The 24,287-nt window shown below is 47.8% G+C and overlaps 1 protein-coding gene across 2 annotated transcripts in view; it reads right to left on the bottom strand.

Annotated features, from left to right (window-relative positions):
• CSMD2 (CUB and Sushi multiple domains 2) overlaps positions 1–24,287 on the bottom strand; it is a 665,093-nt gene that overhangs the window by 148,852 nt on the left and 491,954 nt on the right. For both annotated transcript variants that reach the window (XM_029230811.1, XM_029230813.1), the window contains exons 26-27: positions 10,116–10,318; positions 4,604–4,795 (exon numbers count right to left, since the gene is read on the bottom strand). In XM_029230811.1, the coding sequence (XP_029086644.1) occupies positions 4,604–4,795; positions 10,116–10,318 (395 nt within the window). The remainder of the gene's footprint in view (positions 1–4,603; positions 4,796–10,115; positions 10,319–24,287) is intronic.

Below are 24,287 nucleotides of genomic sequence, written 5' to 3'. Positions count from 1 at the left end.
GTTTCACCTTCAAGTGATGGAGATGTTTGGAACAGGATAGAGGAGGTGCTTGTACAACATTGTCAATGTACTAAATGTCACTGAACTGTTCATTTTTCAATGGTTAATTTTATGATATGGGAATTTCACCATGCTGTTATTAAAAAGCAAAACCAAAATACCTGGCTCTGCCACTTCCTGGCTGTGTGACCTTAGGGAATTTACCTAACCTCTCTGGACCTCAGTGTCCTTCCTCTATTGCACAGATAATACCTCTTTCATGGGGGTAGTTGTAAAGATTTTAGAGATATCTGTTAAAGTACTCGGCATACCGTACGTAGTCAATATATAGAGCCATCACTAGGCTTTTAGATATGAAATACATGGTCTCCTTCCAGGGCCTCACATCCTGTCTCTGGGCGAGCTTTGTGGGTATTTACCACGAGTCCCAGCGCACTTAATGTCAGGAGGAGCGGAAAGCAATCATGTGTACCTGCCAAGTGTGCCTGGCCTCCTACACTGCCAGTGCTCTTAGGGCTGCAGATACCTTCCAATTTTCTCAAAGGCCTTTGTCCAAGAGATCATGTGTTCCTCTGTTGTACGGAGATATTACAAAACCCCAATTAGTCCACAGTGGTCCCCCTCCCCTGAGATGATGGGCCTTTCCAGGGGCAGGGAGTGGGGAGGTGGCCAGGGATACAGCAAGTGATTCATCCAGAGCCCTCTGGGGCACTTCCCAGATCCTGAATCAGGTTCTCCCCCAAATGGCTGGGTTATTGCTCCATAGCATGAGGGTCTGATAAAGTAGAGGCTGGGGGTGTATGGGGCCGCTAACAGAAAAAGATGGCTGAGACTCTAAACATGGCTTGGTCTGAAAACCTCAGGGCAGCAATGGAGGTTGGCGGTACTTTAGGCAAATGGTGAGCCCAAAGGAATGGACATGGAGGTGGGAGCTAAGGGTACATCCAGGACTGAACTTTAGAGTGGCCATTTGCTTGTCCCAGGGCTGAGCTTTATTGCCTCAGTGTAGCTTTTACTCGGGGTGAGGTTAAAGGGCTGGATCAATCCCCAGCAGGGTCTCTTTACAAAATGGTAGGTCTTCAGACCAGGCCATTAAAGCCCTAACGTGGCTGAACATAAAACCCGAGGCGTCATGAGTAGTGTGGGCTTTTTTCTGTGGAGAATATATCTCAAGTACCAACTTGAGTACCAGAAACACTCAAGTGGACACCTATTAAATGTCAGACACACGTACAGCATTTTAGATCCATTATCTCATTTCTGTCTCATAACAACTTGCTGAGCTATGGATTATTCTTCCTGACTCAGAAAGGAGGAAACTGAGGCTCAGAGAGGTTAAGGAACTTGCCCAGAGTCACTCTGAGACTCAGACCCACATCTGCCTGGTCCCAAAGTCCGTCACTTCCCCATTCTTCTGCACTGCCTTGGCATCGCTGGCAGCAGTGGGAGGGGAGAGGGCTGTCCCTCCCTGCAAGCTGGCAGGGGCGGGGCCCCAGGTGAAGAGATTCTAGGAGCGAGGATGGTCCCTCGAGTCTGGTCTGCCTTGTATCTCACTCACTTCTTCTCCACTGAACCCTCTCTAGACAAGATGGTTAGATGGATGGGACAGACTAGAGGCCTGCCTGATAAGGATAAAACATTGGACTTAACAAAGCAAGACCACATAGCGCAGTCCACAGAGAGTGGCCCTACCCAGTCTGGGCTAGAAACACAGTGACACAGCCAGTGAGAGTAGGAAGCCCAGTCATGGCAGCAGTCCCAGCTACTGCGGCATCTTCCCAACGATGCCTCCATTCGGGCAAGGGCTGCTAGGCAAGACCTACCTTTACAGCCCAGGGGTTCCTTCCCTTAAGCTGCCACAGGTGGGGTGAATCTGGGTGTTTCAAAACTGCTCTCGTTATTCTTCTGCCAACCCCCAAAGTGCCCTCAGTGTGTTTGGGCTCGTGGCCCCTGCCCTGGCCCAGCTCCCTGCCAGATGGCTCCCCAGTATCGGACAGTCAGGCATCTGCTTCCCACTCAGGACCCCGGCGTGGGCCTCACCGCCCTCTGCCAGTTGTCTTCAAGGCCCTGGCTGGACTCCTGGGCTGCTTCACCCACAGGACAGACAGGTCCCGCTGCTTGGGCGGGGCTGGCAGAGGGGCACAAAGTCCCCCTTCCCCTCCTAGGCCCAGGCACTGGCCAGCAGGACAACTGAGCTGTAGGAGACTAAATGAGGCCTTGGTGACATCCCAGTGGCACCCCATCCTTTCAGCGGGTACTCAACCAAGCTGGACCAGAAGCCAGGCCTCCCTTCCAATCCTGGGCACTGGCGCCCCCTCGCCCCACCGTCAGGCCCGGTCTGCTCCCCACTGAGTTAGAAGGAGAAGGCAGGCTCCATCCTCAGGCCCAGGCTTGACCTTACAAACCACATTGCCCAGGTTGGAATGGGAACAGGTGATCATTCCAGGCAGCTAAAAAGCGGGCAGGCTGTGCCGACAGGTGAGAGTTGTGAAAAAGACCAACGATTTCGATGTTATACAGTCCTGGGTTCCAATTTTGACCCGGCTACCTCCTAGCTGTGAGTTTGTGCGAGACCATCCCACCTCTCTGAGCCTCTGTTGTCTAATCTATAAAATAAAAAAAAAAAGAGAAAGAATAATGACGATAATGGCCTCTAACACACACAGTGTTTACTATGAACCAGGCATGGTTCTAAGTGCTTTACAGCATTATCTTATTCAATTCTCAGAACAACCCCATGAGATAGGTACTATTATCTTCCCTGTTTTACAGGGCAGGAAAATGAGGCACAGGGAGATGAAGGGATTTGTCTAAGGCTACACAGTTTGTCATGGTAAAGCGGGACTCGAACCCAGGCAGCTGGAATCCAGAACCCAAGCTCTAAACTTACGCACGGTGATTTCACTTGTGAATACGTAGGTACAACATCTAGCCCAGCACCTGTCATGGGGATGACGCTCCATGAACATTTGTTATCGCCCTTTGCTTCCTCCCTATAATGAAAGGGGGTGAAGACCAGCCAGACCGTCCTGGCAGACTGCCAAGGGAGCTGGAAATTAGGGGCTTGTCACTGGGATTTCCAGACTGTTTGAGAGGACAGGCAGGTGTTCACTTAGTTGCAAGGAACATTTCCCCACGCCGAGCGCAGAAGAGTGGGTAACGAAAGCTGAATTAACCTCTCCGCTCTGCTGGCTGCCCGTTTACTGGGTCAGAGAGTTGAAGCAATTTCCCCAAGGCTACTGAACTAGTAAATGGCAGAGCCAGGAACTGAACCTGGATCTGTCTTCTTCAATATCCTATACTCTCTCAACGTATCACAACACATAGTTAAGAACTGAGATTGCTCTGAAACCCAGGTCTCGCCTTCCTGTCTGCAGTACATTCACGGAGATCCAACCACACATACCCATGTGACTCCTCATTGCCACCGAGGGACAGGACTTAGTGTCAACACCAGGCCTCAGAGCATGCCCAGCAAAGGCCAGTCCTCAGACGCCTGGACAGCGCCTCCCCTGAGTCTGTGTGCAAAGAGGTGCAGGGCGTCGCCGGGGTGGGCAATGCTGGGGTGCATCTCAGGAAGTCCCCTGCGCCCATCTCCGGGGTGGGAATCAGTGTGGGAAGTAGGAAAATGAAAAGCTTTGCATTCGGACTGATGTGGGTGTGACTCTTGACTCTGCCAAATCCCGGCTCTGTGATTTGAGGCAAGATACTCAAAGTCACCTAAGCTTCAGTCTCCTCTACTGTGACATGAGGGAACGGTACTCATTACAGAGAGCTGCAGGGAAAGTTAAGTGAGGTTGTGTAAGTAAATGTCCAGTTGCACACAGTAAGGACTCCACGACTACTGGTCTCTTCTAACAGCCATCGCTGATACAGCAGAGAACTGCACTCAGTATTTTGCCTGAGGAAAAGAGCCATGTGGACGTGAGCCCCTGGAACGTTTGTTTCCATCAATTTCTCTTTCTTTCCTGTCCTCCTCTCCCTTCAAGTTCCTTCCTCCTCCCAGCCTTAAGGAACTGGGGAGCAGGATCGATTCCTCAGGCACCAACCCTTACGAGCTACGTGACCTTGGACACATCACAGAGCCTCCACTGCTTCATCTGGCAAATGGGGAGATTTAAGGACTAAGGACAGATCTGGAGAACCAAAATCCAGGCAACCAATAATTTCCTTGCCAAGAGGAAGAGCAAAGGTCTTTCCTTTACCTCCAGGTCTGTGGGTGCCCTTCTAGCGCTCCAGGCAATAGAAGGGTCATTTCAGAACCTGAAGACCCTTGCTACCCGAGGTGATCCACAGTCCTCCTTCCAATCTATATGGTCTGGGTCAGGAGAAGAGGGACAGGCACACCTGGCTTAAAAATCTTTGGGACCATTTTGGAGAGTGAAGAATTCATAGTGTGTAGAGTGTGGGTGTGTGAATGCGAGTGGGTATGTGTATACACAGACATGCGAAGCAGAGTAGACTTTGAGTTTTCTGCAACTTTCAGCTCTTCTGACTCTCCTGGCCAGGCTCATGACGCAGCTGCCACTTAAGGGGGTAGGAGGTCTGGAGCACACAAGTGGTGGGACCAGAGGGGAGGGTTCACACTGCAGCTGCTTTGTACCGATGCACGTTGGTGGGCTGGGCTGCCAGAAGAATCTGTTCTCGACCTTCACACAGCTGATCTCTGCACTTCCCTGCAGCGCATAGCCGGGGTCACACTGGAACACCGTGGAGTCACCGGCTTCCCAACTGTCGCCACTCCGGCTCCCATTCTGGGGGACCCCAGGGTCATTGCAGGATGTTGCTGTGGACACTGGGATAAGAAAACAGAGGAGGAAGTGGGGTTGCCTAGGTGTCTGCCAGACAGTGAGGCTCCTGGCTCACCACCCTCACTGACATCACCACGTCCATCACCAGGGCCACTGCTGGAATCCCCATTACCTCCCGCCGGTGTAACAGCGGGAGCAACAGCACCACCATCTCCGTTCTCACACCCATTACTGTCACCACCTCCACCACTACTTGTGACCATCACTTATTCTACTGGTACCCTCACCATTACCATCATCCACCTGTCCTGGGATACTATACTATGAGTTAAGCATGACTGCACCGCTATGACTGTAGGACTGAGTTCAACTTGGTTTAACGATACAAGCCTTATTACAAAGATTAGCTTTGCAATTTTGCAAAATGTAGCTAACATGATCCGTATGAGGGAGTGACAAGGTAATTAAGCATAAACTCCAATATTCAACCAGAAAGGTCTGCAAAGGAGTTTGGGAGTTGTCCTGCCTGAATGCTGAGCAGTGGTTGAGAAGATGCTTGGAGCTACTAAGGTCGGGTGAAGGTCACGTTCTCCCTTGTATGGCAAACCACCAACAACTCATCAGACTGAAACCCGAGAGAATTCTGGTGTTTGTAGCAAGTGGCAAAGTAGAGTTCAAAATAAGTATAAATAGTTGGGGTGTATTAAAAATTCTAAAAACTCAGGAATTTGGGAGATGTTTGTAGTCTAGTACCAGACAGCATAATACAGAGAAGGTGTTTTAAGAGCAAACATCAAATGAATGATGGAAGGGAGGAATAAAGAATAAAAGCACAACTGAGGGAACAAATGGACAAAATGCAGCATGGGAAAACACACCAAAGGAAATGGTACAACAGGAACTCCAGAGAAAAGATTCTGAGGCAGCTGTATCAACCCTGGCTGCCTCCGCGGTCCCCGCCTGTGCCCTCATTCACAGACTGTGGTCGGCAGGCCCCAGGGACAGGAGGTTCTGGAGGACACAGGACCCATAATGTTCATTGGCTTGCTTTTCTCAGAAGTTCGGGCAGTTTTTCTCAGAAATTCTGGGAAAAATAACTTTTACACTAAGACAAATGAATTTATTATGGAGTAGAATGTAAGATTCACATTAGTTCTTAAGCGAACCAGGAAGCCTCAAGGAGATTTTATGCTTCCTACATCCCTCAGATCTCCTGGGGATATACATTCACCCTCCTCTGCTGTTAGGGTGACTTCGGTGGAAAAGCGCAGGGCAACTGTATACACTAACAGCACTAATTGTACCATCTAGGTTTGCATGGACGAGTCGGGAGTTGGAGTATCTAATACCTCACGCCCAGTAACGGCTAAGACAGTACGCAACAAACTGAGGCCCACAGCCAAATCTGGCTCTATGCCTGTTCTTACAAATAAAGTTTTATTGGAACACAGGCATGCTCACTTGTTTACATATTGTCTACAGCTGCTTTCATGCTCCGACAGCACAGTGGAGATTGTTATGACAGAGATCATGTGGTCCACAAAGCCTGGACTTTCACAGAAAAAGATTTACCACCTGTACTTTCACGGAAAGAGCTTACCCACCCCTGGTTTATGGTCTCTTACACTCTCCTCTTTTGAGATCACATTTTAAACCTACCCTTTGCTTTGATCCAGCTTTAAATCATTGACACCCTCACTGATCTGCTATCACTATGCTCCAGGCACATTGGTAAAATCTCCTTCCAATACAGCCAGCTTAGCCTCCTCCATCTTCCCCCTATCCCTGCCCCCAGGGGCCTTTGCACCTGCTGGCCCTTCTGCCTGGAATGCTCTTGCCATACATCTTCCCATGCCAGCTCCATCCTGTCATTTAGTTTTCAGCTCCAACATCCTCTTCTCAGACAGGCCTCTTTGGTCACCTTCTGGGCTCATCCCTTAACCCCCTTCCATCAAATTTGTCACATTATCCTGTTTTGTCCTCTTCATAACACCATCTGTAATCATCTTGCTAGTTCATGTGTTTGCCTCTTTAGTGTAGATCGCTTGTGCATCTCTACAGGAATAGAGACCTTGGCTGTTTTGATCTCAACTGTATCTCCAGGGCCTAGAGTGGTACCTGGCACACAGTGGTGTTCGGTAAATATTTCCTGGGTGAATAAATAAATGCACAAGCTGTCACCATCAGATACTTACTGAATTTATAAAGTCAAACAAGAACCAATCTTCTTACTACCCAATTAAAAACAGACTTAGCTTTCATCTCTAGCTTTACAGCGTACACATGTAAATGATTCCCTGGAAGAAAAATAGCTCACTGTTGTGACCATACTCAGAAAGATTATTTATAGGGGAGGCAATGGGATGCGATGATTAAGGGCCTAGGTTTGGGAATCAGACACAGGCGTTTTGACCCAGGCTCTGCTACTTACTAACTAGATGACCTTGAATGAGAAACCTTTCTGGGCCTCAGAGCCCACATCTGCAACATGGATTAATGATGATGCCTGTACTTTATGGTTTTTGTGAAAATTATAAGAGATAACGTTGTAGAGAGTTTAGGGTGGTGCCGGCTCTATAGATGGCAGTGGTTACGCTTTCCTCTCCTTCTTTGCTCCCGCTCACCTTTCTTCGTTCTCACTTTCTCCCCTTAATGCTACTGAATGTGAGCTGCTTGGCAAAGCCTCCAGGGAGAGGCTGGATCCACGTAGTACACACAGGATGTTAGATGTTACACAGTCATGTTTACTCAATAAAGCCAAGCCTGCACTAACCATCCCTGGCATTTCTGTACAATCCCCTGTCAAACACACACTATAATGTTAACATGGGGTGAGCCGTTCTCTCTTCCCTAGAGTAGTGCTGGTATTTGCTGAGCGATGACAGCAACAGGGAAGGTGACCTTTTCCAAACCTCGGGTACACCAGTACACCAGGCCAGGTAGTTTTGCCCACTCCCCTGTCTGTAGGCCTAAGTGATGTTCAGGGTGGCTTGCCCAAAGCAACTCTTGTGTTAGAGGAAAACACCCTTTCATTTGTTCAAGGCTTCCTGTGCCCAGAGGTCCAGTAAGTGGTGAGTGAGCTCCTGCTGCATACACACGCTGTGCGGGAGTCTGATGGGCATGAGGTGGCCCCTACCCTCTAAGAGCTTCCTGTGAGCTGGCAAATAAGTGGCCAGCTCCCAGGCAAGGCCAGGTGCCTGGAATTGGCAACGTGCTGAAGAAATAGAAGTTGAGTGCTGGGGGTGCCATCGGCAACAGCAGTTTGTTCTGAATGGGGAGCTTAGGAAGAAGTGGCATCTGAGATGAACCCTGAAGGACGATAGGGTTTCTACGAGTTGGGCAATGCATGAGAAAGCAGCTGAAGCTGCTGGGCGAAGGCCTGCCTCACCAGAGCGCCCAGGGACTCTGTCCCACGTGGCAACTGCAAGGACACATTGGAGGTCAGATAATGCAAGTCCACGGGGGAATTTGCCGGTACGATGATGGGCTCTTTTTTTTTTTTTTTCCTTTTTTAAAGCCATACCCATCAGCTTGAGCACAGAGAAAATACGTGTCTGGCTTAATTATTCCCAATTCTCCTCCCCGCAGCGAGTGGACTGAGCTGTCTCTTCAGCATTCTACTCTCCTTACTGCTGGGAGATCCTTCTATTGCTTATCCCAGCAGTCTCCAAAGTTTGTTCCATGAAATGCTAGTCTCTTGAGATGGCCTAGAAAAAAGTCATCCATGATGAAATATGTTTGAGAATTGTGACCTACCAGACCCCTTCCTAATGCATCTGCGTTAGCAGAACAATGTCCTCCGAATCCGGAGGCTCCGAATGACAGATAACCTCTTTAGGTCTGCCTCAACCTAAGCACCTTCCTGACATGACGTGACCACACAGACTTCCTTTTCCTTTAAATACCAATTAATTGTCCACGGAACTCCTGGGAACAGATGTTGGGAAATGCTTATCTAAAATGACTCTCTTGTCGCCCCGCAGTGGGACCCTAACCTTAGGTGAGTTCAATGTTACTCACTGGTTCCCGGGGACCCTCTCCATGGGTGAAAGGGTGCGGGGATTTCCAGTCAGAAGACTCCCAATGAACTCCACAAGGAGCTATTCCTCGAGAGGCCGGCAGCCGGCATGAGCGTTAAGTGGGCAAGTTCATGAGTACACAGGAACATGATCCTGGAGACCCTCATTTACCACACACGCTGCTAAATGCTCGTCTCCATGGGGAAGACAGAGGCAGGAAAGAGCTAGAAGTAGGCTCTGTAATGCCATTGCAGCCTTACTGGTGCTAGAGCTATACCCAACCACCCTTAGCTGACGCACCTACCAGGTGAGAGTGTGGAGGCAAAGCCATGGCCCAGGTGCCACACAGCCTCGCTCTGGCATCACCATGGCAACCCCCCTCTCACATACACACAGTGGAGTAAGGAGATGGTAATGAAGACAGCTGCTGTATAATAAACATAAGCATAGACCGACGCAGAGTCACTCGTGCAGGGAGATGAGTGATGGAAGAGGCATTTCAGAGGAGATGAGATGATGCATCGCAGGGAGAGGCAGGACCAATCATAGAAACGAGCCAGTACTGGGACTTGGATGTTTGAGCATTGCCCATTTTTGCTAGCTCCCTGTCACGCTCCTCCATAGCTGGCTATCGCAGCACATAATTAATTGAATTTAGATGACTCGTATTTGGCTTCCGGTCCTTATGGAGACGTGCACCAGACTAAGAGCAAGAGTGTGTGACATGTCAGCTCAGCTCTTCTGTGACTGTGCTCCAAGCCAGTGTCAGCTGTCCCTCCCCTGCCTCCCTCCCCACTCTCCACGTTTCAGCCACAGTGGACAACCCTCCACTTCCAGAGCCCGTTATCCTGCCTCTCACACATTCACACGCTCTTTGCACCCAGGATGCCCTTTTCTCTCTTTCTCATCTAATAAGGACCCACGAATCCTCCAAATCCAACTCCATGGCAACTCTAAATCCACGTCACAGTTGACTATGCCCTCCTTGAAATACTGTATTTTCTTCTGTAACTTCTACTCACCCTTCCGGTTGGAGCTTGGGCATCACCTTTCCTGGAACATCTTCCTTGATGCTCCAAGGTGACCATTATAGCTCACATTTCTCCCTCCAGATACTTGTTGATTTGTATGTCAGTGTTTATTCACCTACCTGTCTCCCCTCCACTCAGAGTAAGCTCGGCACAGATATCAGAACAAGCACTACCCATGGACCAGGCACAGAGCAAATGCTCAATAAATATCTTTACCCGAGTGGAGAGATAGAGGAAAGAAGGGACTTGCGGGAGGAGGAAGGGGGGTTACGGCAGGATTGATGGATGGAGGCTGGCGGAAGGTGGGCACAGACCTGAGAACTGAATGGCAAAACCCTGCTTGCTGGTGAAGAAGTCGGTGCTGAACTGCAGAACGACCAAGCTGAAGGTGCTGTGCAGGTCCTTGGGCAGGGCCGGGCCACTGAGCTCCTTCAGCAGAACCCCACTCTCCACAGGCCCATCCCAGATGCGCAACACGTCGTGGAGCTCCTCCGTGTCAAAGACCAGGAAGTGGAGTCTGAACGGAGAGAAGAAGCAGGTGGTCACTCGGGGCTCAGCCCCTTCTTTCCAGGCGCTTCCGGTCAGGCAAAGTCATACACCTAAGAAAGACTTGCAGGAAGGAAGAGGATTAGAGAGAATTATCCTCTCAATTTCCATCCAGCCTGCTCCACCCATTGGAGGTCACTAGAAAATGGGAACAAGGGTGAGGGAGGGTAGATTTTGTGCATCCTGTTTATTATTGTGGAGCTTCCTGTTGCCACTGTAAAACCCCACCCATCTCCTCCACTCTACACGGCAGTCCCCAGGCCTCACTCCTGAGCCCCTATCCATATCACTCTAATTGGAAGGGGATGCTGAGAAGGCAGGATCTGGGGATAAAGGATAGAGGTAAAAAAACAAAGACTCAGTCAAAAGCCCAGCAAGTTATTTTGTGGATGTTGACAAACTGACTCTGAAGTTTATGTGGAGAGGGCAAAAGACCTAGAAGAGCCAGCACAACATTGAAGAAGAACACATTTGGAGAACTGACACTACCTAATGTCAAGACTTACTATAGAGCTACAGTAATCAAGATAGTGTGATATCAGTGAAATAACAGACAAATAAATCAAAAGTCCAGAAATGGACTCATATTAATATAGTCAATTGATCTTTAACAAAGGAGCAAAGGTAGTCTTTTCAACAAATGGTGCTGAAACTACTGGACATCCACATGCAGAAATGAATCTAGACACAGACTTTATACCCTTCACAAAAATTAACTCGAAACAGATCGCAGACCTAAATGTAAACGTAAAACTATAAAACTCCTAGAAGATCACATAAGGGAAAACTCAGATGCCCTTGGGTATAGTGATAACTTATTAGATACAATGCCAAAGGTACAATCCACGAAGAAGACAGGTGATAAGCTGGACTTCATTAAAATGAAACATTGCTGCTCTGCAAAAGATAACAAGATAGCAAAATCTGAGGGTGCTCAAATTCCTCATACAGAATGGCCTGGTATCTGCAAAGAACACCCTCCTGTATACTTTAAATAATTTTTAGATTACTTATAATACTTAATACAATGTTAATGCTATGTAAATAGTCGTAAATATAATGTAAATGCTATGTAAATAGTTGCCTGTGCATGGCCAATTCAAGTTTGCTTTTTGGAACTTTGTGGATTGTTTTCAAATATTTTCCATCTGAGGTAGGTTGAATCTGTGGATCCTGAACATGCAGATACGGAGAGCCAATTCTATACAAAGAATTCTTAAAACTCAACAGTAAGAAAACAAATAACATGATTAAAAAATGGGCTAGGGCTTCCCTGGTGGTGCAGTGGTCGAGAGTCCGCCTGCCGATGCAGGGGACGCGGGTTCGTGCCCCGGTCCGGGAAGATCCCACATGCCGCGGAGCGGCTAGGCCTGTGAGCCATGACCGCTGAGCCTGCACGTCCGGAGCCTGTGCTCCGCAACGGGAGAGGCCACAGCAGTGAGAGGCCGGCGTACCGCGAAAAACAAAATAAAACAAAAATGGGCTAAAGTTTACCAGATACCTCACTAAAGAAGATATACAAATGACACATAAGCATGTGAAAAGATGTCCCACATCGTATGTCATCGAGGAAATGCAAATGAAAAAAGCAATAAGATACCAGTGTACACTCATTAGAATGGCTAGAATTCAGAACAGCACCAAATGCGGATGACGATGTGGAGCAACAGGGACTCTCATCACTGCTGGTGGGAACGCAAAATGGACCAGCCACTTGCGAACACAGCTAGGCAGTTTCTTACAAAACTAAACACTCTCTTACCATACGATCCAGAAACTGTGCTCGTCGGTATTTACCCAAAGGAGCTGAAAACTGATTTCCACGCAAAACCTTGCACACAGATGTTTAGAGCAGCTTTATTCATAATTGCCAAAACTTGGAAGCAACCAGGATGTCCTTCAGTAGGTGAATGGATAAATGAACTGTGGTATATCCAGACAATGGAATATTATTCAGTGCTAAAAAGATATGAACTATCAAGCCTTGAAAAGACATAGAGGGACCTTAAATCCATATTACTAAGTGATAGAAGCCATTCTGAAAAGGCTACATCCTGTATGATTCCAAGTATGTAACATTCTGAAAAAGGCAAAACTATGGAAATAGTAAAAAGGTCAGTGATTGCCAGAGGCTAGGTCAGGGAGAGGGGATAAAGTGGTAGAGCACAGAGGATTTTTAGGGGAGTGGAAATACCCTTATGATACTGTAATAATGGATACATGTCATTCCACATTTGTTCAAACCTATAGAATATGGGCACGAAGAGCAAACCCTAATATAAACAATGGATTCTTGGTGATAATGATGTGTCAATGAATGCAGATTCATCAGGTCTAACAAATGTACCACTCTGATGGGAGATGCTGATAATGGGGGAAGCTGTGCAGGTGTGGGGCAAGGGGGTGAATGGGAAATCTCTGTACTTTCAGCTTTGCTGTGAACGTAAGCCTGCTCTAAAAATTTAAGTCTTAAAAAAGGTGTGTGTGTGGGAAATAAAGGTCAGGGGTTATGGCAGGATCTTCGGGAAGCTGGTCCAGCTGCAGTGGGGGTAAGGGTGAGCCTACACCTCCACTTCCCAGAGCAGAACTTGGATACCAGCCTGTCTCTCTGTCTCTCTCTCCTAATCAATTTTTTATTTCAGATTAATGTTAGGCTTACAGAAACGTTGCGAAGGTAATACAGAGAATTCTTATAGACCCCTTACCACTTCTGCCACTGTCAATGCCTTCCATTTCCCTGGTACATTTGTCACAACTAAGAAACCAACATGGTACATTACTATGAACTCAACTCCCGTTGATTTGGATTTCACCAGTGTTTCCACTGATGCCCTTTTTCTGTTCCAGGATCCAATCCATTTATCACTATATCCTTTTAAAAATGTCTTTTAAAATTATAAAAATAAGATATGCTCAAGGCAGAAAAAGGCTAACAATATACAGATGTCCTGAATTTTTAAGAAGTCTCTCTCACACAAACCAATCTGTTCTCTAGAACTTTCCACTTGATATTAGGTTTGGTGCAAATACTTCCAGATTTTTTTCAATGTGCACACATAAATTCCCCCCACCTCCGCCATGGGACTATATTTTACATAGTTTTATGCAACTTTCTTCACTTAATACTCTATAATGGAGATATACATCTACTTCATGTTTTTCCTGTAGAAATGTACATTGCTATATTTCACTATTTCACATATGACTGCAGGGAACATTCCCATCTTTATGCAGTGTTTCACATTTATGTTAATATTTCAGTTGGCTTGTAGGAATACTTTGGTCGGGGGGACGGGTATACAATATATTTAAAGTTGTTGATAAATCCTGCTCAGTTATTCTCTTAAGTGATTGTGTCAATTTACATTCCCCCTGAACAGTATTCATATGACTGTTCTCTTTAAACTTCACCTTACCAACATCAGATATTACAATGTAAATATATTCTATATTAAAATACTTGCCCGTCTGCTAAACCGAAATGGAATCTCACTAGTGTTTTAAATTTAGATAATTCAGTAAGGTTGCGTATCTCTGCATATATTTATTGGTCATTTGTATATCTTCACATCCTTTACCCAGCTTGAGTTATTTGTCTTTTTAAATTCTGTTCACACATTATAATTTTTATTTATTATCTTTATATATTTTTATTTCTCTTTTACATATTTGTTGCTGACATTTTCTCCCAGCAGCTGGTATCTCTTTTTCCTTGAAATTTTGTTTATGGTGTCTTTTTTGGTATAGAAGTTACTCATTCTATGTAATCAAATGTTAATAGTTTCCTTTAAGGATATTGGATGTCATGGTACGCTTGGGCAAACCCTCTTCTTCCCTATATGATTAAAAAGCAAAGCTTTAGGGCTTCCCTGGTGGAGCAGTGGTTGCGAGTCCGCCTGCCGATGCAGGGGACACGGGTTTGTGCCCCGGTCCGGGAAGATCCCACATGCCGCAGAGTGGCTGGGCCCGTGAGCCATGGCCACTGAGCCTGCGTGTCCGGAGCCTGTGCTCCGCAATGGGAGAGGCCACAAAAGTGAGAGGCCCATGTACCCAAAAAAAAAAAAAAAAAAAAAAAAAAAAAGCAAAACTTTAATATTTTCTCAGCAGTTGTGTAGTTTCATTTGTTGAGGTTTATTGGTTCATTATTTTTTCCAAATGGACCCTCAATTATCCCGCCACCTACCTAAAGTAGCCTCTTCCATGTTCTATCAAGATGCTCTGCTTCTTTCCTCCTTAGCATTTATTACAGTCTATACTTTATTTATTTGTTTACTACTCCTCTCCCCAGCTAGAGCATGACTTTCACGAGCATGGGGGCAGGTCCTCTTCACTCTGGTAGCCCCACGGCCTGGGCCATGCCTGACCCTTCTCATAGTGCTCACGAGTACCTGATTGAAGATGCCTGTGCCTGGATAATCCAGGCTCTCTCTCTCAACGGGTCTGAAACCTCGGCCATGGGTCTGAGTCTAGACTCTCTTCTGTTCCAGGGCTTCCTCCTTTGCCGTGACGGGATTCTAAATACTTGTGGTACCAGAAGCTCAGCTACTCGGCTGATTTCAGTTTTCAGTCTCATATTTTGATATTCTTACAGGGCAAGCTCCCCTTCGTATTTTCCCCCAAAATTTCTTAGCTAATTTCCCAAATTTATCCTTTCAAATTCCTCCAAATCCCGTGGATACTATGATTGAAATTGCACTTATTTATTTATTTTAAATTTATTTATTTATGGCTGCGATGGGTCTTTGTTGCTTTGTGTGGGCTTTCTCTAGTTGCGGAGAGCGGGGGCTACTCTTTGTTGTGGTGCGCGGGCTTTTCATTGCAGTGGCTTCTTTTATAGCAGAGCACGGGCTCTAGGCGTGCGGGCTTCAGTAGTTGTAGTTTTCAGGCTCTAGAGCGCAGGCTCAGTAGTTGTGGCACATAGGTTTAGTTGCTCCGCGGCATGTGGGATCTTCCCGGACCAGGGTTTGAACCCGTGTCCCCTACATTGGCAGGCGGATTCTTAACCACTGCACCACCAGGGAAGCCCTGCACACACTTACTGATTGATTCGGGCAAATTGATATCTTTACGTTACTTATTTTCCCCAGCCAGGAACACTGTAGATGTGGTAACTTATTTAGGGGTTAGTTTAGGTACTTTGGTAAAGTTTTATGGTTTTCCTCTTAAATTCAATTTTTGGCTTTCAGCTCCACTGTGAGCGGGATTTAATTATTAGTTACATATTTATTGTTGGATATATATATGTATATGTGTGTGTGCATGTATTTCTTATTTTCAGTCACTAGTTAAGTTCTAACAGGCTTCAAGTTAAGCTCTTGGATTTCCTAGGTAGACCCTTTTATAGATACAGGTGGAGCTTCCTCAGTACCAGAGCTGTGTGGGTTTCCTCAATGGTTGTATTCTCATCCCCCTGGCAGGCCTCTCCTCCAAGGACTTCTGACGAGTGAAAACAGGCTTCTCTTCAAGGCGTTTAGGAGGGAACAGACTGGGGCCCTACACTTGGTTGGAAGGGGAGAAGGAGCTCCGCAGGAAAAGCGGAGCAAACAAGCATCCTCCCTGCTGTGCTAAGCTGCCCCTGGCTTCTCTGCTTCCTCCATGGTCCGTGAGGCACTGGGAAATCGGCAGCCGCCTGTAGGCGCAGACCAAGCGGTAGCTGTGTGGTGCTGCCGGACGTGCTCTCAGGGAAGAGAGGTTCTCGTGCGCCAGGCTTGTCAGGGAAGGCAGGAGGAGACGAGGCTAGAAGTTTGGGCGGCGTGAAAGGGAGCGTGTTTTCTCTTTTTCTTTTCTTTTCTTTTTTTTTTTTGCGGCACGCAGGCCTCTCACTGTTGTGGCCTCTCCCGTTGCGGAGCACAGGCTCCGGACGCGCAGGCTCAGCGGCCATGGCTCACAGGTCCAGCCGCTCCGCAGCATGCGGGATCCTCCTGGACTGGGGCACGAACCCGCGTCCCCTGCATCGGCAGGCGGACTCTCAACCACTGCGCCACCAGGGAAGCCCAGAGGGTGCTTTCTTTGGATGTACTAACACAAGACAAGACCCAGAGGCAGGGGAGAGGTTAAGGCGCCTGGGAAGACAGGTGACACCCACACTGGAGTTCGGGTGGCATGAGTACGTCATGGGGACAGAGCTGGATTGAGAGAGGGACATCAGTATTAGCTAGCAGACTTGGGGTTTTATCCTCTTCTGGTTAGAGACCGACTGAGGTCCCTGAGGTTGAATAATGGAATGGATGAGTGAGTGAATTGAAGAATGAACAAATGAAATCCCAGAAGGACCAGACCGATGGGAAGTGTGAAAAGAGAATATGTACACTAGGTAGAAATGAAAGAAAACTTATTTATACAACCCCTGTGTACAAGGCAATTTCACCTTATCCCATTTAGTCCCCACAAGCATCTTTATTTTGTAGGTAGCACCATTCCCCTCTTTAAAAATGAGAATACTGAGGCTCAGAGAGGTTAAGTAACTTGCTCAAGGTCAAGGGCTGGTCAGAGAGCGACACAGAATTACATTATATAATTCCAGTCCAGGTCAGACTTTGGCGCTTCCTCTCTCTCCTGTGACAACGCTGCCTGCACCTCCAGAAGGAAGAGGCTGTGGCCGAGAGCCAGGCCTGCTCCAGAGAGGCCCCGTCAGTAATCAATAGTTTACATGTCAATCATACACAAGGTTAAAGGGCTGAGATTTAAGACCCTTAATTAAAAGTGCCAATTCACTGCATTCAGCTTAACTGATCTGTTAGTCAGACAAAGTCAAAGGCTTGGCATTGATGAGGTCAACAGAGGTGGGAGGACGAGGCCAGAGGCCAGAGGAGGGAGCCTGAGGTCCTGTGTATGCAGAAACCATGCAGCTTGGCAATGGAAAGGAGAGAAGCTGAAGTTCTGGACCTCTTACTGCCTTCGTTTATGTAAATGCCTTCTGTGTGCTAGGTGCTGGGAGATAATGGCGAAGATGACAGACAGGGTGTCATTTTCCAGCTGTTTCTGGAGACGGGCAATACTCCTGCACACACAACCCCATCAGAAGACTACCAGCTGTGGGCAAATGCGATGAAGGAAACGGTAGAGCGCTGAGATGGAGTCACCGGGTTAGACAGACTGGCCAGGAAGGCCTCTCCATGGAGGTGACATCTAAGGAAGAGGAGAGGCTTAGAGGGAGCCAGTCACCAGGGCAGGACAAGAGGTGGGAGGACGTTTTCTGTGGATAAAGGGCAGCATGAGCAAAGGCCCCGAAAGGGAAGCAGCTCGGAGCATCAGAGCAACAGAAAGGCACTGAGGCTGTCCCTGGGCCAAGAGAGGTAGGCAGAGGCCAGGTCTCGTGGGGCCCGGTGGGTCGGGGAAAATTTTGGATTTTATTCTATGGGCTAAGGGACGTCACTGAAGGATTTTAAGCTGAGGCCTTACAAGTTCCCATTTTCATTTGAAGATCACTCCTGCTGCCCAAATAAGAACAGCCTGGCAAGGGCAACGTCGGATGCAGGGAAATTAGCTAGGGGGCTACTACAGGTGCTAGTGACCTTTTTCATGATAAATCCTTGATGCTAGCCAGTGAAGCTTTGCCAATCTGACCACATGCATTAAGAGTCTTATTGAAGACGTTTTTCATCCCATAGAAATCAAAGTCTATAAAATGCTAATTAGAGGTTCTCATTGATAGGGATAATTCTGGGCCCAAGCAGACATTTGGTTTGCCTGCGCAGCTCCCCTGCAGGTGACCATCCGGCCTCCTTCTGGCTTTTGAAATACTGAAAATCATTTGAGGATCCTGCGCCCACCGTGCTGTGAGAAGGTGATCCTTCATCTTGACGCCTCACCCGTTTGCGCTCTTGTTTCTCTGGGCCACAGACACAACAATAGCCACGGAAGAGGGAGGGGGCCTGATGTGCATCACACTCTGCGCTGAGAGCTGCCGAAACATGGAAGGCTGTGTCTTTGCCCTGGAGGCTGCTGCTGTTTATTGAAAGAGACACACACAACACAATAATACGTGCAGGAGGTGCTGAACGCGTGGGATAAATAAAGTGCTATCGAAATAACTGGACGAAGAAGAGAACTAATCATTTGTTGGAAATCTACGTGCCAAGTGCTTCATGTATACTGTCTAATATCCTCATAACAAGCCTGTAAGTTGGAGCCTATTTTTGCCATCTTGCTGATTTGGAAACTGAAGTCCCGGAGGTTAATTGGGGAGACTTGCTGAGGGTGAGGGGGGGGGCGTCAAACAGCTTGTCAGGGTCAGAGGGTGTATTCAAACCACGTCTGTCTGGGACCAGAGGCCTTTCTTTTACATCGTCATCTTCTTCTAATTGAGAGAGGCAAGGAAAACTTCAAGGAGGAGATGTCTTTGAAGCAGTTTTGGAGAAATAAAAGCGAAGCACAAGGAAAGTGAGAGAGGAAGGTGACTGCAAGAGAGAGAGCAGGGGCTTCCCTGGTGGCGCCGTGGTTGAGAATCTGCCTGCTAATGCAGGGGACATGGGTTCGAGCCCTGGTCTGGGAAGATCCCACATGCCGTGGAGCGGCTAGGCCCGTGCGCCACAACTACTGAGCCTGCGCGTCTGGAGCCTGTGCTCCGCAACAAGAGAGGCCGCCATAGTGAGAGGCCCGCACACCACGATGAAGAGTGGCCCCTGCTCGCCACAACTAGAGAAAGCCCTTGCACAGAAACAAAGACGCAACACAGCAAAAATAAATAATTAATAAACTCCTACCCCCAACATCTTCTTAAAAAAAAAAAAAAAGAGAGAGAACAGCATTACAGAGGCACACAGAGTGTGCACCCAAACTCCCCCTCACCTTTTCAATCCACCTTTCCCACCAGGGCCAGCTGACCTTTCTGAACCACGTATCTGACCAGTCATTCCCTTTTCCCTACAGAATAAAGTCAGGCTTCCTAGGGGATGCTCCAAGCCCTCCATGAATAGCCCCAACTGCCTCCTCCTCTTCCTCTCACTCTTTACCCATTTTCTTCTTTTTCTCTGGCTTCAGTGACTTCCCTCTGCCTGGATGTTTCCAACCCCTACACGTGCCCTCACACCACCTGTAGTGGCTTGAATGGTCTCCCCCCAAGAGATATGTTCAAGTCCTAACACTCGGTCCCTATGAATGTAACCTTACTTGGAAATAGGGTCTTTGTAGATGTCATCAAGTTAAGATGAGGTCATACTGGAGTAGGGTGGGTCCTGAGTCCAATGACTGACGTCTTTCTAAGAGAAAGGAAAGGGAGATTTGGATACAGAGGCACCGTGGAGACGCAGGGAAGGGGACCATGTGAAGATGGAGGCAGAGACTGGAGTGATGCATCCACAAGCCAAGGAAGGCCAAGGAGTGCTGGCAACTCCCAGAAGCTGGGAAATGAAACTGATTCTTCCCTAGAGTCTTCAGAGGCAGTGTGACCCTACCCGCTCCTCGATTTTGGACTTCTAGGCTCTAGAAGTGTGAAGAAATAAATTTTTGTTAAGTCATTCGGTTGTTACAGCAGCCCTAGTAAACTCATACGCCACCTGAATACCATGTCCCAGTAGATCCCCACCTCCAGTTGGTAAGCTTTTCCATGGGCTTTTCCATGCCCTCCCCATGGCCCCAATCTCGTGAGATGCTCCTCTGTGTGCTCTGTGTATCAGAGTCATCCACTGAATAACCTGTCTCACTGAGTTCCTTAACTGTTGTGTTTGTGTCTCCTTTGTGTTTGTATCTTTGGTACCCAGCACCAGGCCTGACCCACACTAAGCTCCCGGTTTGGCTGAGTTGATGAGTAAGTGAATGGCTCATCAGCTTTCGGGGACGCCCATAGTTCAGTCCGTGCTGTGTGTGCCACTTGGTGACGGGCAACTTAAATCCTATGTGCTAAGGAAGATACTTCCTATTTCACTGGAGGTTCTGACATCTCTCTTTACTGCCCACATCCCGCGCCTTGAATCTATGTCTTTGGCATCCTATCGCCACCATAGAGATAGGACCTAGCCGCACAGACCCTGGGCCAGAGATGGCTGCCTAGTTTAAAGCCAGAAGACAGGGGGATGCTGCAGCCATGGTCTCACACTCTCCAAATACAGCTCTACAAGTCTTCTGACCAATATTCACACATCCAATCAATGAATAGTAGGCAGTGGGTGCAGATATCACACCAGGAACTGGTGATATAGACAAGAACATGGCTTGTTTCTGCCCCTAGCTGTGGTGTGATAAGTACTATGGTACAGATACGCACAGAGAAGGTCCCACCTCAGGCCAAGGGGTGAGGCAAGGTCCCCGGAGGAGGGAACAACTAAGCTGAATCTTAAGAGATGAACAGGATTTTCCAGATGAAGGGGGTGGCGAGGAGTGTGAGAAGGAAGGGGAATGCCGGACAGAGAAAAGAGGTTGCGCAAAGACACGGATGGGATGGAGAGACGGGCACCCCCAGGACAGTACAGGTTCTTCAGGAGGACGAGAGCATGGGTGCAGGTGGGTGAGACCTAAAGCCATGGGTTTGGACAAGCCCACCCAATGAGTATCAGTGTGGGCAGCACACAGAGAAGGGTGTCCTGGAGATCCATGGCATTAAGGATGAGCAGGGGAAGGAGACTAAGAATGAGGAGTGGAGGAGGTAGAAGGTAAACCAGAAAAAGGTGCAGCCCAAGGAGTCAAGAGAGGAGAGGGGCTTCCCTGGTGGTGCAGTGGTTAAGATTCTGCCTGCCAATGCAGGGGAGATGGGTTCGAGCCCTGGTCCTGGAAGATCCCACATGCCGCGGATCGGCTTAGCCCGTGCGCCACAACCACTGAGCCTGCATGCCACAACTACTGAAGCCCACGTGCCTAGAGCCCATGCTCCACAACAAGAGAAGCTACCGCAATGAGAAGCCCATGCGCTGCAACGAAGCATAGCCCCCCGCTCGCCGCAACTAGAGAGAAAGCCCTCGTGCAGCAACAAAGACCCAACGCAGCCATAAATAAATAAATAAATAAATAAGAGAGAGAAGAGAGACTCAGCAGGGCAATGATGTCCAACTGTGGAAGAAGGCAAGGCAGGCATGGCCTCTTCGGTCCTTTCCACGGTACTGGGTCAGGGCTGGGGGCAGAGAGGGGGGAGCCCCGTTTCCAAAAAGGAGGGGCCTTGAGTTGGTCTCAGTGTCCTAAATCTGCCTGGGGTACAGCCTGGGCTTTCACTACTGACAAGTATGCCAGCTCAGCTAATGAGCCCCGCTGGTCTCTGGTCCTCTTTCCCATTCCCCTGGGGGCTGCCCCGAACCTCTGCTTGCTCTCTCTGGAGCTGGGTCTTCATGTCAGATTGGCTGCCACTCCCTTTAACTGCAGGGCACCCCGACCGTGGGGCCATCCCTGTTCTGGGATCTCTGTACACCTTTTCATCATGGTGTTTCCACAGAGTCCCACCTTCCACCACAATGTCCCAACAGCAGCTCCCCAGGTGAGGGAGCCCTCACCTGGCCCTCACTCCCTTACCTCTGCCCACCAGCCCGCCACTAAGAGTCCCCCCAGGCTTTGCGGGTAAGGTTTATGACACTCAGCTTCAACCACAGGAAGAGATTTACTGCCAGAACTTTCATCTAAAAAGCTAGGAGAGCATCAAATTGTCATTGTAGGGGGCTGCACCCCTTAAGTGCTGTCCATAGACAAGCTCGAGTCTGGGATTATGGTTTTCAGCTCTCAGTCTGAAGGAAACTTTAACACATTGGGCATTTCTCGGGTACTGCCCACTTCCACACTTAGAAGTGGTTCATCTGTATCTGTCACACATTAGAAAAATGCAAAAACTAGAAAGGAAAAAAATCACAGCATCTTTATATGTTGATTTCACTTGCCTTCTGACTGGGCCCCAGAATATGAAAAGGCTTTGGGTGCTTCGAAGCAACTGTCACCACTGCGTGAACACATGGATATTGCACCGGGAAGAGTGTTAACAGCGGATCTTTACATCAGGGGAAAATGGCATGTGAACGAACAGCTGCTGTAGCAGGGGGAGGGGTCAGAAATCACTCCTGTCCCCAAGTGAGAACGCAGCTTAAATTATCCTCAGTGACTTTGGAAATGACAATAAGAGAATAATACTTGCTTCACAAAATGCCCCCCTCTGAGCCACGGTGCAGCAAACCAACAATTAAACCATGATTATAATAGCAGACAATAATAATTAAAGCATTGTGCCCTCCAAAGAGCAAAAACTGAGAAGACAGACCAAAGCTCAAAGCAAGCATTGGCGTCTAGAGCAAAAATAGAGGTTGTCCTTTCCTGGTGCCAGCTGGTATTGGGAAGACAGAAAGATTCTTCTTGTGTTATTTTCCTAAGTGAAAGAATAAACCTGGGCTTCAGTCACTGAAGAAGCTACAGCGACTGGTGTTCTGGGAGGCTGGGCAGTGTACAGATGCAGCACTGAAGCTACTGCCCTGTGTTTCACTCTTCCTTGCTGAGTAACCTTGCGCCACTTGTTTTCTCATTATCATCGCCCTGTAAATGAAGGCTCTGTGACTGCCTATTGTTCACCAGAACCTGCCCTGCAGGTGTCAGGGACTCTGTGAGGGGCAGAGGTGTCTTTATCCTTTTTGGAAGAAATGTTTTCCATGAAATGAAGCTCTGTCTCCCGAAGAGGCTATTTAACAAAATGGCTACGAGGTCAAAGACTTGGGTTCAAATACTCATTCTTGATAATTGAGTGACCTGAAAGAGCCTCAGTTTATTCCTCTGTAGAACGGCAGTAACATCATCTATCCAGCAGTGTTGCCAAGAGGATTATTGTAAATGCAATCACATATAAAGTACCTAGCACTGAGCCTGATACATAATATCAAATCAAAAGATGGTAAAATCACCTACAACAAATTACAGTTTAGTTCTATTTTTTTACAGTAAGTCCCCTACATATGCACCTTCAAGTTGTGAACTTTCAAAGATGTGAATGTGCATTTGCGTGTCCAGTCACATGTTAGTTCACGTGTCTGGTGTACATTGTCACGTGCGTGCATCCTCTACAAGTGGTTGTGCTTTTGTGTACTTTACTGTAGAGTACTGTAGAGAGTACAGCAGTGCAGTACCATCGCCCACCTCCTCTCCCTCCTCCGGTCAGTAACTCTTGCCTGTTCACTGGATGCCAGCCCCTGTATGCCAGCTGTTGGACTGTACCACTGTACTTTTCAAGGCACTATACTGTAAGATTAAAAATGTCTTATTTTTTGTGTTTGTTTTTTATGTATTATTTGTGTGAAAAGTATTATAAACCTACTACAGTACAGTACTCTATAGCCAATTGTGTTAGTCGGGTACCTAGGCTAACTTTGCTGGACTTACGAACAATGGGACTTACGAATGCGCTCTGAGAACGGAACTTGTTTATATGTAGAAGACTTAACTGTATTTGTTTTACTCCATTAAGAGAGATACGTTAAAGTCTCCTATGGCTGTCAATTTCTTCTTGTTTTTCTGACAGATTTTGCTTTAAGTTTTCTTGTTAGGTTATTTGGTGCATAAAGATTCATGACTGTTGACACAGTTGTGGACTAAGATTTTATCACGTGAAATAATTCCCTCTGTCCCTTTTAATATGTATATATATATTTTAACCTTGAATTTTACCTTTATTTAGAAAAGCAGGGGGGAATCGGGAAGATGGCGGGGGGGGGGGGGGAACGGGGAAGAGGGGGGGGGGGGAATCGGGAAGATGGCGGAAGAGTAAGACGCGGAGATCACCTTCCTCCCCACAGATACACCAGAAATACATCTACATGTGGAACAACTCCTACAGAACACCTACTGAACTCTGGCAGAAGACCTCAGACCTCCCAAAAGGCAAGAAACCCCCCACGTACCTGGGTAGGGCAGAAGAAAAAAGAATAAACAGAGACAAAAGAATAGGGACGGGACCTGCACCAGTGGGAGGGAGCTGTGAAGGAGGAAAGGTTTCCACACACTAGAAGCCCCTTCGCGGGCGGAGACTGCGGGTGGCGGAGGCGGGA

Source organism: Monodon monoceros, unplaced genomic scaffold (assembly GCF_005190385.1).
Source record: "Monodon monoceros isolate NGI ecotype Baffin Bay Population unplaced genomic scaffold, NGI_Narwhal_1 Super_Scaffold_18, whole genome shotgun sequence".
Classification (NCBI taxonomy): domain Eukaryota; kingdom Metazoa; phylum Chordata; class Mammalia; order Artiodactyla; family Monodontidae; genus Monodon; species Monodon monoceros.
Note: the sequence above shows the minus strand (reverse complement) of the source record. Positions and strands in the feature narration are given on the sequence as shown.